The sequence below is a fragment of the Geospiza fortis genome, unplaced genomic scaffold (assembly GCF_000277835.1).
Source record: "Geospiza fortis unplaced genomic scaffold, GeoFor_1.0 scaffold186, whole genome shotgun sequence".
Classification (NCBI taxonomy): domain Eukaryota; kingdom Metazoa; phylum Chordata; class Aves; order Passeriformes; family Thraupidae; genus Geospiza; species Geospiza fortis.
Window position 1 is genome coordinate 5,446,002 of NW_005054331.1, and position 13,764 is coordinate 5,459,765.

General features: G+C 35.8%; 1 protein-coding gene across 4 annotated transcripts in view; it reads right to left on the reverse strand.

The window, feature by feature from the left end:
* Positions 1-13,764, reverse strand: part of ANKS1B (ankyrin repeat and sterile alpha motif domain containing 1B) — a 409,286-nt gene that overhangs the window by 213,957 nt on the left and 181,565 nt on the right. For all 4 annotated transcript variants that reach the window (XM_031057572.1, XM_031057571.1, XM_031057573.1 and 1 more), the window contains one exon: positions 604-1,184. In XM_031057572.1, coding sequence (XP_030913432.1) covers positions 604-1,184 — 581 coding nt within the window. The remainder of the gene's footprint in view (positions 1-603; positions 1,185-13,764) is intronic.

A 13,764-nucleotide genomic window follows, 5' to 3' on the forward strand; every position in this document is an offset into this window, starting at 1 on the left:
AAAATAAAATCTCTCATATGAGCAAGCATGTGCACTACAAATTCAGTGTGGAAATTTCTGTTAGTAGTTCTGAATTCATTGCTGCTATAAGAGTATTCCCAATTCACACAGCAGCCAGGTATGTGCCAAGCATTTTGCACACAGGCTACACACTAGTTAGAGGACATGAGGGTTTGTAGAATGCCCAATCAACTCTCTATTGCTGCCATTTACTCCTGGCTCTTGCTAATGGGCACTGCCATGGTGGAAATAATTAGCAAATATATAAACAATAGGCACAGTTACTAAGGATTTTACCAACATTATTATTGTCAGTGGTGAGGGCTTTAGTAGACAATGACTTCAGTGCCACAAAAAATTGCAGAATTACTTCTGGTTAACTTCATTCACTAGGGAAACAATAGACTTTATTGAGTGGGCAGCATTTGAACAGAAATGCTTTGCATTTTGTGCCAGCTGTTGAACTCCCATGCAGTACACTGTGACATTCACTCTGAGGTTTGCAGTGTGGAATATTCACTTTTAATTTTGTCTCTGAAACGGAAAACAATAACAGTGTCTTCACAAGACCACAGTACTTAAAAAATGAAAAAAAAACCTTACTTCTTCCCACTCTGATGTGAAAGAAGGTGTTCTCTCCGAATTCCCTTTGGAGCACTGTGGCTTTGGCGTGGGTTCACTCCAATTGCTTCTTGCTTTTTTATCATTTGGTGGATGGGTGATAAGATTAGAATCAGATTTTGAAACATTTTTGCACAAATGCATTTCCAGCAAGGTCTTTGGTAAAGATCGTATTCTGCCCAGTGTGCACGCTCGCTCCACAAATCCTCCAGTGGTAATTACCCATTGTTCACTGATCCGTGGTGCACCAAGCAGGGTATGATTTTCTGCTGGTTTATTCTTAGTATGAAATATGGTTCTGTTTACAATTGGTGGCTTTTTTTTCTTAACAGGAGGATCAGAGCTGCTCTCTTTCCGTAGCTGTATCTGCTGCGCTGCGCTCTTGCTCAAAATGCTTTTCTCCAGTGGCCCACTGCACAGGTTTACTTTGCTGTACAGCTGCAGTGGATTTTCAGGTGGGTCACATGCAGGTGATGATCCATGAAGTAAACCTGCAAACTGTTCAGCAGGGTGTCCTTCAGGAAGCTCACTTTCAGTGGATGTTTCACCCTGGCTACGTTGCTCTGAAATGAGAGAGAACCTTGTAAACATAAAAGGGTGATAAAATACTGCAAACAAAAAAATTCTTACTCCCCTCAAAATTACTTTTCAATGTGCTTGGTACATTCTTATGTAAAGAAACAAAAGACAACTATGCCATGAACTGATTTATTATTCTCTTAAAAAAAATCTTAAATATGACTATTTTATCCTGACTAAAATATCTGCTGGTAGAAGAATAGCCAACAATGCTCAGTGCTATATATAAAATTCCATGAAAAAACAAATTTATAAGATAAAATAGGCCATTGCTATTCCATCAGCTTGATGATGTCTCTTTTAATCTGCTATTGAGCTGAAATGTGCAAAAATTATATAGTTTAGCATGATGAATTAGGTAGGTAGTTTGTAGGTGGTAAAATACATGAAGAATCATTATTGTCACGAGTATTCTTAGTAATTTTTCTTTTTATAGCCATTATAATAATAGGGAATTTACACTATGATGCCTTTTTACTGACAGTCTCTAAGGAATAGATATGAGTGCTGTTTTTATTTTCGGGAACTTTTGAGAATAGTAATAGTAACCATTGGGAAAAAAGAACACAAAATCAAGTCTTTTCAAACACACTTAATATGTAACTTAGCACATACATAAACACAAAAAGCAACCACAGAAAAATGCACTACTTTGGCAAGGTTTGGAGTGGATTATGAAAATTTTATGGCTCCTTTTAATGCTTGTTGCTGAAAGACCTAGGAGAGGGGACAAAAATAGAGGCCTGAGCTACCTCATTTAAAGTGTTGGTGTGCTTAACATCACTCCATCAACATGGCATTAAGTCAGCATGTTCTACTCAGAATAACTGTGTCCCTACGAATGGTCACATCTCTATAACTACTTCATTAAAGATAAATAAATTCATCTCATTCCTTCTAGAGGCTGGATGTTCTAGATGGACTCTAACTGTAGGACTGTGAGCACAGCAGTAGCTACTACAAGGAATCGAGCATAGCATCAGGACATAATGTGCAAAGATATTGAGCAGTTTTCTCCAATTAACTAAAATATCTGCTGACAAAAAAAAACTCCAATCAAATCTCAAAATATCCTTTCTAAAAGAAAGCAGTGCTTGACTTTATGAATGACAGAAGAAAGATTTTGGTGTGTACTTCAAAACTTCATCAACTCTTTTACAAGTCAGCAGCTTAAAAATATAAAAATAAATGTTTTTCTATATATGATAAAATTCTAAGAACCGAAGAAAATACACTTTTCTTCTTTGCGAAACAACTGACTAGAATATATACTTGAGACATTTTGCAACCAAAAAGATGTGAGGTGTTATGGAGAAAGGTTAAATGTAGGACATGACAGAGCTTAAGGGATCAATAAACCCAGAAAAATTTGGTTTAGGGAAAAAAGTCAGGGGAAAAGGAGGACATGGAGCATTCTCTCTTTGATTTCTGAAAGTTGCTGATTTATACATAAGTCTGCAATTTTGATGGTGAATTCAAAATGAGGAATAAATTATGCAAATTATTACTGGCTTTGGTGATTTTCCTTTACGTGAAAAACTCAGCAGCTGAGATTCTGCTCCAGATTAAGACACATCATTTTTCTACATGGGCAAGATGTATGTTAGCTCCCACCATAGTCAGAGATCAAATTAATAGAATGAGTGGAACCTATAACTCCTTGTACTCTGTTAACTGGGCTAACTACACTGCCAGCGACTTATGGGAGGCAGCATTCAGTTTGTGTCCAGATACCTTCCTGATATATCTGTCATGAACTGAATTCTATTTTGATGTTCTAGACAGGTATGTCATAGCTGTGTATTGAACTCATTGAAGAGATAAATATTTTTTAATATTTAAAAATATATTTTAAATATATTTTAATATTTAAATCAGGAGGGAATAAATCAAGAAAAACAAAAGCTTACAGAACCTGGATTGCAAGAATTTCACTACTAGTTTTGCTACATCTATGTTACTAAATAGTACTGGCCAATAGCTATGAGGATCTGAAGGAATTACTAGGCTCATGTCCTTTAAGTTAAACTCTCCTCAAGACAGAGCTGGTCTATCCAAATAATTACTGGGAACAGTCTCTGGTCTCAGCTAAAACTTGCACTGTGCCTGGTTACTGTCTAGGTGGGTCTATTCAGTATTGGCCAAAGACTGGCAAAACCCAAACAGTTTATGAGTACAGACTGCCAAGCACCAGTGGCATCTCATGCCCTGATTTTGCTCAATTTATTACTGTAAACAAAGTTCTTACTGAACTTCCATTCCTCTGTGGTCAGTTATATATGTACTCACCACTAGAAAGTGTGTGTGTGAATCTCTTACTTTCCAGCAGTGTTGCAGTGACAGCATATCAAAACATTAATTCTGGTTGTTTTGATAGTTGATGTGGCAGCAAAGATTCCAAATATATTGTATGAGCCTTTTTCAGCTTGATCTTTCACAACCCTTACTGTACTGTGCACACATAAGTATTTATATTCTACTTTAGGTATAACCTTCATCTTTAAAATACCCACTCAAATACTTTAAGGAAGTCAGGAAAAATTAAAACAAAGGTTGCTTGTGCACCCATTAGTCTTCTTATGTGTTAGCAAGCTCTATTTCACTTTTTATAAGATCACTACTAGTTTTCAAAAATACCCTACTTCACTTAATGTTGAGAATGAAGTTTGCTTAATGAAGAACTCTTCAACATTTCCGTAGTATCATAGAACCGTACAGTTTGGAAAAGGCCTCTAAGATCATCAAGTCCAACTGTTAAACCAGCACTGCCTAGTCTACCACCACCACCGATCCATGTCCCTAAGCGTCACATCTTCACACCTTTTAAATATCTCTGGGGATTTATATAAGAGTGGTCTTTTTACCTATTTACTGCACAGCATCTAAATTCTTATTGGACTATCAAGTTCTTGAACAGTTTCTCAAATTTTTATGATGTCCACTATCTAAGAAGTTCACAAATATGAACCCAAGTATCCTTCAAAGGTGAGACTGTAATGTGATATCATGCTAATTTGAAAAATAGGAGATAACACAAGGATATAATGCTGAAAATGCAAAAATGTTTAGGCATCTGATTTGAGATTCCTCAAGATTTTCCTTGTTCAGAGTATTAAACATTTTTAAACACAGAATATTTTTGAAGCATGGTCACTATTCCTTTCAGTAGATCAAAAAACATCAGACCCCCTAACGTGTCAAATTCGTCATTCAAAAACCAAGGAATATGGTTAACAGCTACTTGGGTAACCTTTGGTCTGTCTTGACCAGAGTAAAAAAGCCTCGGTAGAGACAGGGAGACTCTTATTAAAGAGACTTTTAATAAGAGCTTTGTTAATTATGTGGCAATGTAAACAAAGATCTTATAGCTATACCTTCTTCACTCCATGATTTTGAGCAGTGCAAACCACATCTATACTAGGCAACAAAAAAGACTGGGGCTGTTAGGAAAAAAAAAATCCATGTGGTTATGATGAAGGTTAAGGAGCATTGCATGCTGCACTGCAGCCCTAAAACAGGTTATGCAGAGCGGTGCCATCTGCATCCCTGGACAGTTTCAAGACCTGGTTAGGAAAAGACATGTCTGATCTCATGATCCTGCTCCAAACAGGAGGATGGACTAGAAATCCTCCAGATATCCAACAGTTTAATGAACCAATTATAATTCTCAATATTCTGCCTTTTGAACTGATAACTGTTAAGGTTAATGCTCTTTGAATACTGACTTGCATTATTATTTTAGTCTCCTAATGCAGTTAATATTTAATACTTTTATGTTCAGCAAATAAGGAGAGTACAGAGACGGACTATAGCACTGCTCTAAATAGTACAGCAGTCTATCACTCCCTGTCGTGTTCTAAAGAAATCACAGAGGGAAGAAATAAACCATACAACAGATAATCATAAAATAATTTCCGAGAGTATGCTTGTCTTTCTTATTCCAAGTCAGTATTTGCTGACCTAAGACCTGAAATGTTAGATGTTAAATAAGCTCTTCAAACTGCACCATTATCTAAAAACGCAGATTCATTGTTCATGGGAATATCCAAGATCTCCTTCTCAAGAACTTAAAGAATGAAAAGCTTTACACAGGATAATACCACTACTATACCCTCGCTAAAATAGGAAAATTTATGAAAAAAAATTAAATCCTTGCTTTTAATAATTACCCATCTCTGAGATAGATTTTTTTTAATTGCTGCATATTTCTGTCATAAACTTCAAGAAAAATGATACTGAAATCAATATTTCTCCTGAGGCTTAGTACCAATGCAGAAATGTGATATTTTATATATTATTTTTTAGTTTTAAACATTTAAAAATAATTCTTATTTTGAATATTTCTGTGTATTGAAAAAACCCCATGCTATTAAACCATTTATTAATTCTTAATTTTATTTCTTAACTGGCACTAAGAATTTATATAAACAATTACATTACATAGGTCTATACTCAGTGAACAGCCATTTAATAATGACAGCTTTTTCTTCTCCCAGACATTTGAGTAAGCTTTATGAGAAAGAACTTTAGGATAGAGGGTGAGGACACAAGAGAACATGAGAAGTTCAAGCTCTTGGACTCAATGCCAGTGGAGAGAAGCATTCAGTTTATAAGTAATTTTTTTCTTTTTGCAAGTACATTTATTTTTGTAATAAAAAAAAAAGCCAACAGAAAGAGATCTTGCTTCCCTACCAGATACTGCTTTTCTTACCACTTTTATCTTTTTACTTGTAAATAGTATAATAATACCAAAACATAAACAGATGTCATTTCTACAGAACTTTAGTGTTATTACAAGTGCATGTACAGCTTATCCATCTGAGGATTACTTCAGAAAATCACTGTGATACTGCCATAGCTGTGTTACAAGGAAAACAATTACATTTGGAACTACAAATAAATTCAGTTGTGCCATAATCTCAAAGCCACAGATACATATTGCTATTATCACCAGTTTATATACAACCAAACTGGTATTTAGGCAGCAGATTGCAATTCAATCAGCTATTTATTTTCACAGTGATGCAGCCCAGCACAGTTGCTCATGGTACATATATAGATCTCTATGGAATACCATTTCTCACTTTCAGTATTCGAGACTTATAATTTACAGATGCTTCATCAAACTCAGATATTTTTTCCTGATTCTGACTCCAAGACTGCAGAGCACATTAAGAAAACCAGAAGCATACTGAATACTGTGAATTTTGCATTCATGTAAAATTGGAAATCGTCTTATTCACATTTGTATCTCAAGAGATTCCATGTTCCTAACTAAAGCACATTCAGGAGAATAACAGTTGTTAATAGCACTAATGAAAAGAGCTGTAATAGATAAATTATAATGACAGAGTCAGATCTTTAACAGGCATTGCTGTTGCCATGGAACAATATTTCTAATGTAAAATAAAAATCCACTAGAAAATTGTTCTATAGCTATGGTAACAACTGTATTGTGGCATGATTATTCTATTCAACTTCTGTTTTCATTTGATCCAGAAAGATGTTTTTAGCATCACACTTTGCACATGTGTAATATCTGCCCAAAAATGTATTCTCAACTCCCTTTTCCCCACATTCAGTTGACTGCTAAAACCAACAGTCAAAACTGAGCAATATTTGGAAACTACCCTCTTATAGAAGGATGGGTAAGCATATTTGCATAGTAAAGATTGCTTTGCAAGCACTAGAATACCCTCAGCAGTGAGGATATCAGTTGTATTGTCAAAGCGATATAAAAAGGGATGAGCAGCAAGAAAAGGTATAAGATCAAGAAAATTCATGGTATTTAAAAACAGAAGTAGCAATATTCAGGAAGGCTTTATTTCACACAGCAAACAACATTGTGCTCTGACCAAGCTACATCTCTTTGATGGCAGCACTTTGGCTGCAGATATCTTAGATGAGGCAGAACAATATTTTCAAGTTATAGCAAGGTACAATGGACCTTGCAATGGATAGAACAACAAGATTACTAAGGAAGTGGTGAAGACTGTGGGCTTCTACTGTCACCAGCAACAACACAGAAGAGGAGCAATAGTGTCCAGCCAGACTGCAGTTTCTTCTTCTGGTTATTCCTAAATCTGGAGAAACCAGCAAAAAGTGGTTGGCAAGGTTGCTGTTGATGGTCTCCAGGCTCTGTGCCCAGGTTCCAACACTGCCAGCTTCTCAAAACCTACTCCCTTAGAAATCACAGCGAGCATCTCTGTGGGTTGGGAGCTTGCTCTCATAAACTTCTAAACTGCCATTGCAGTCTGCACTTGACTCTGTACTGAGGAGTTTTACTGCCTCACTGTCTCTACCTTCATCATTTCCCTATGACCCATCAGGAAAAGAAAAGATGAGAAAGATTTTCAGGGAAAGATATGGACTTTTCTGAACATTGCTTGCCAGTATCTAACGAAGAAAAAAAGCTTTGAGTGAGGAAGGATACTAGGCAGTTATTACTGCTAATTCCAACCACATAATGCCTAAATATAGTCCTTGCCCAAATTTTCAGCAAAAGCAGTGTAATCTGGTACAAACAGAGTTAATTTTAGCTCTTATTGAGCTGTTCTGTCTTTTCTGTACATCTTCAGGTTTTTTTGGTACATGTATATTCTGTACTTGAGGAGGACATAAATGTAATTTTCATAATCACATAAAGAGTTAACCTTTTACTGCAAAATTCAACACAGACAAAAATAAAGAGCTGCAGCTGCCACCTCCATAATGCTGTTTCCATGAGGATTTCTTTCTATGTGACTATATAAGGCTTGGTTCCTAGACATCTTAAAGACAGACAGGCTCTCATGAACCATCACATTTTACAGCACAAAATTCTGCCTTATGCCTGCACATCAAAATAAGGCTTCTTCAGAAAAATAACATGCTAACATTTTTATGGACTAAACATATCACACTGATAAAATAATGGTCAACATCCCTCAGGTGAAATGCTGGACAAATTCAACACACATTCAAGCTAAAATTCTGCTGGAACGCTTCAGCTTTGCAATGCAGCAAAAGCAGAAAGAAATCCTCTCAGCGTGTCTGTAAGTTTTAGTGAATGTTTCATAAGAAATTCTGAGAGGTGAATGGCAATGGATGTAAAATGTAATTCTGCAGAGAGATCACATATAATCACATCGAGAAATTCTGTGGGGATCTCTTTTTTCAGCAGAAAGCAGTTGAGTGGGTTGTGGCTGTGCTCAGAAAGTACATGTTAATTTGATAATATAGTATAGCAGGGCAGAGTAATACAAGAGGAAAGCTTGGTGACACTTAGTAACTAAAATCAGTGCAAAGCACTATCAGTGTCATAGATGAGCTCTTGAAATCATATCCTTTGGTTGAGGACAGTAAAAAAACCCTGTTACATGTTCCACTCCTGGTATTTCACATATCACATGTAAAGAAGGAATGACAAGTTCCTCCACCAAGCGGGAACAAAACTTATGAAATACAAGGCAAAAGAAACTGTAAGAAATAGTGGATGATTCTCAGAATAATGTTTCTAAAAGGAGACATTGCACAACAATTTCATTTTAAAGGAATTATTTGCCCTAGCAAAAACTCAGTTTCCCCCAGCATGAGACAAGACCAGAAAGCAAAGAAAGTGTATTTTCTGCCATTTGTACTGACCATACATTTCTCTTTTCCAACCTTGATATAGAATATATTTCTGATCAGAGCAGCGTTTTTAACATATTTCAGCCTCTTTCCTCATTCCACGTACAAGATCATCTGTGCTCTTTTTCAACTTATGTTTCAAATCCAGAAGGAATGGAATTGGTGCTTTCATAAAAAATAATGTAAAATAAAGGTGCCCTACCCCAGTTTTTGCTAAATCTGTTAGGTTGTAGGGACAAAAAAAGTGTACAAAAATTAAGAATGTATAGAAAATATCTCTGGCTGTAGAATGAAATTTCAGCTCTAGATATAGGTACATATACAGTCATGGAAAATTACATTCAGATTTTAAACTCTGTGTGGACCATTCACTGAAATTTTATATAAATGCTTACATGTGACTGTATTGAAACTAATCACTAAAAATCATAGTCTTTTAGCAAGCTTGCAGCTCACCACGTTTTGTAGTTATAAATATTGACTGGGGAAAATGAGAGAATAAAACCAAATTAACTGCATTTACTTTCTCCAAATGATTTATTTTGGGTTTGCAAATGTGACAGGATAACCATTTAAATTCTTTTGAAAAGTATTTACGAAACATAAATGATCTTAAAAAAATTGACACAATAATGTGCAAAATAATTTATCTAAGAATAATAACTTTCTAGGCATATTTAATATCTCTAAAAGTTGCTTACTTTTCACAAGTAACTATATTTACTTTAAAACGTAGTATTACACACAGGATGCTTAAAAGAAGATGTGAAACAAGGAGCAGAGATTCAGGTGGCTAAATGCAGACACATATGACCATTTTAGACACTGCAGGGTATCCAAAGCGACTGCAAAGGCTGACGGGTGTGACACACAACTTGGAAACCTTTGTCTTTCTGGTGAAGCAGCAAGAGGTCAGAAACAGTATTTGTAGTATCCAAGTTGGTCTAGACATCTGGTTTGGCACTAGAATTGTTTCTTAGAGATCAAATGCTAGCAGAAAAGGAGTACTGAGGGTAGATGTAGACAATACATCTCAAAGAATCCTTTATAGCAGAATAAATAATTTCATGTGTGCATATACTCAATTTCAGATGACTTACGTACACTTACTTTAAATAGGGACTGAAAACTTGTTACTATTTTAAGAAATGATTGCTGATGCTTCTACCAAAATAGCCATCAAGTTAAGAGTCCAGAACACCTGAGCGCCACAGAACATGAAAGGCTGGCTGACACCAAGTCAGTTCCAAAATATCAGTTTATGATGTTTTGGAAACATACGTGCATTTGGAACTTGAAGTTAACCTGCTTTAAATTAACTATGACTGCTAGGGGAGTAGCATAGTTAGCAGTCAATGTGTAGCTTTTTTTAAGCTACTAGGATGCAGAAAAGCACTTCTCAATTTTAGATACAGTTAAAGGAAAAACGAGCATTAGACTACAGCTGCTTAGACATGGAAGAGTGGTGAGAGGTGTTGGAAGACAATTACAAACTTTCATGCTGCACCGCAAAGGATACTTTACAGAGTTCTCTTACTATACAAATACAACCAAATAAACAAAAATATTATCATGAAAAACTATGATTCATCAGCTAGTTGCAGGACAGAAGCTCCCACAGAGACTGAGAGGCACAATTTAACGTAATTAAAACCCCTCTTACACAATGAGCTGGAAAGTCACGCAACACAAACGCTACACATAGAAACTCTGGATAATTTACCTTCAGTTAGGAGCATATAGGAGTTAGAGGACAGAGTTTCACCTACTGAATAGCTGGAGCAACAGAGTAGATTACCACTCACCCCACTGCTCTTCAAACAGAAGGTATCACCGAGCAGCTCCAGGGCCAGAGCTGAGTGTAAGAATGGCTAACCTGCTTATAGGGCTAATCAGCTGCCCCAGTTTGGGCAGACTAGTTGAATTCACCTGGTTTATTTTGCTTGTGCTGAATTAAAAGTTCTCATAGAAACCCTTCTGCTGAAGCCATATCTGGGGACATTCTATGGAAGAAGTGCAATGACACAGAGGTGCTGGTCATACCATCAGCTACTTCCACTGAACTCTGCCATCCATGAAAGGATGATATTCTCTGCAAAGAAGGGTCAGCTGTTCTGTCTGAAACACACAGGCAGATATCCCCCAAAGGCACCAAATAGCCCTGCTTTTCAAATATGGTACACCTACTAAAAATAATATTTTCTTAACTAGGGATAATAATGTGCATGATGTTAATAAACATTAGCAAGGTCTAATAAAGAGGACCAATTTATCAAGCTAAAAGCACTATAATGGTACAGCTTTCAAAAACATCCTCCAGACTAGTAGAAATATATATAAGTTTGTTTAAGAGTCCAGAAAATGTAAATAGGAAACAGAAACTCAGAAAACAGACTAGTATTTGTGGGAATGATACCATTCTAGTCCCATAATCTATAGTCCAGATTCTGTTCAGCTAACAGTCTGATCAGAATACCAGGAATAATAGATGGTAGAAAACTCTTCTTTACCAAATAAGCTCATCCAGTCATTGGCACATCTTTAATAAGTAAATAAAACTTCTTATGTAATTAGATACTTTTGATTTAGAAAACACCTTTTTTGGCCATGAGTTATTTACTTCTCATCTACAATGCTTCAAGACAGGTGGTAACAAGTTCTTTAGGGCCTTTAACCAGATAAATCTGAAGCAAGGCAGACATAGAATTTTATTATTGCTTAATTCTGCTCTAATTTATTTATGCTACACTTGGTAGCATCAATAATTTTATTTACCTGTGAACTAAGGCCTCAAACCAGGCAGATCTAAACCTCCGATCATTTATGTATTTCTGCTATTTAAGCAAGTGTGCTTACATTTCACCTGAGGAGACAACAGATCACTGAGATCTTGTTTTGTAGATATGTAGATGGGAAGACTCCATTAACAGGGAAGTTCCTTGTAAAAAGCAAGGTGAAGAGGTATAACAAGTTGTCTAATTTACCAAACATACCCATGAGAAATGAGAGTGCAGAAGTAGTTTATTATGTCAATCATAAGCAACAAATTATTGCAGAAACAATATTTTGATTGTTTTAATTAGCACATTCTTCATTTGGAATAAACTGGAAATCAGACGATCATGGTCTCTTGAAAAATTTAAAACAAGTCACTTTTACTCTCTAAAAGCAAACAAGCATGACTAGCAGCTCAACATATGAGATAGTCCTCTAAGAGATACACCAGAAAAAAAATCTGCAGATTTTTTCTTTCTTTTTCTAAATTTTATTGTTAAAACCAAACAATTTTATTGTTAATAACAAGAAATTACTATAAAAAATTTTAATCACTTTTCTTCTTAAAAGTGGGCATACACCTTTTTCTTGTAAGAATAGGAAAGAAAGAGAAGAAAGGAAGGCAGAGAGAGAACAGGAGGAAAGAAAGAAGCCATTCTGATGACCACAGATAGTAAAACCAGAAACTCTTGATTAGACTTTCAAATTACAATTGTTCCCATAAAGGACTTTTTTGAATGCGCAGTGTGGTTTTATGTTTTGGGGTTTTTTTTTTTTTTTTTTTTTTTTTTTTTAAATTAGCTTGCAAAAATCTCATGAAGACCTGAAGACAAAATGTCAAATCTTTAGACAATGCTTGTTTCCTGAAAGCACTTTTATGGAAGCACCTATAATGAAGCACAGTAAAAAAAAGCAAAGATGGTCACATCTGGAATACATTGCCTTGAATTTTATAGTGTTTTTAGCATTTCACATTAAGTTAGTTAATTATTCCTCCTATTTGCACCAACCTAAATGAAAGAAGGCTGACGATGGTGGCGGGAACAAATGCATTAGGTATTTCCAAGGAGTCAACTACCAAATGGGACATGGATACTGGCCTCTTTCTAGCCCAGTTAACAGATAACTGAATTTTCTTCAAGTCTTTAGATGGAAAAGAAGGCATGAAGCTGTTAAAATTTTCTCTGCTCAGAGAATACATGGTGAGCCAGAATTCAAAGCAATTGAGACAGCTACAGTATGCTAAACAAAGAATAAATCTGCACAGAGGAAAGAGACATATATATATATATTTTTTTTTAAAGCATCTTCCTTTCTTCCAAGCATAACTTGGACAAATTCTAAAAAAACCCAAAAAATGTCTACACATATATGAGGATATACTGTGTTTTCAAACCAAAATTAACTCCACCAATATGAATAATGATCAGTGAAGTTTAAAAGTAAATTTAAAGTGAAACTTGACTTAAGTTCACCACACAGTCAGACTATCAATATGAAGACTAAAAGTCTGTCATTTGTAATTGCTTTCAAATTCTCTAATCAATCTGAATTTCAATTTTTTTTTGTCATTTGACAGAATCCCAAGACATGCAGTAATCATCACAGAGAAGTACAGAAGTTTCAATCAAAATAACTGCCTGCTTCTTAAAAATGGCATTTTTCTTCTACATCAGGTAAACCATGCTTTCTACTGTAGCCAACACAGCAATGTTTATCACACCAAAGACGAAGATTCAGAATAAGTCAGTAATTTCCAAGGTCTGATTCTTTTTGCCAGTTTCTGAAGTCGATTAGTTGAGGAAGACCATTAATAAAGAAAGACCATCACACTTGTGTGATTTTACTCCACAGTCCTCAGGTGAAGGGTGGCAGAGTGCTAATCCTATAAGAACTCCTGTGAGAAAGTAAGAATTCTGAGCTTTGTAACAGGACTTCTTAATGTATCTTAGCAGTTAGAGAGACTGAATCATAAAAAGTAAAAATATTTCATCTTCATTGCAGGAATGGAAATACTGCTACACACCAAGATGTGAGAGGTCTGTGGTGAGGAGGTGATTTTTCCTCTCTACTCCACTGTGGTGAAACCCCACCTGGATCCAGCTCTGGAGTCCTCAGTACAGGAAAAGCATGGACCTGTTGGAGTGGCTGCAGAGGAGGGCCCCAAAAACTATCAGA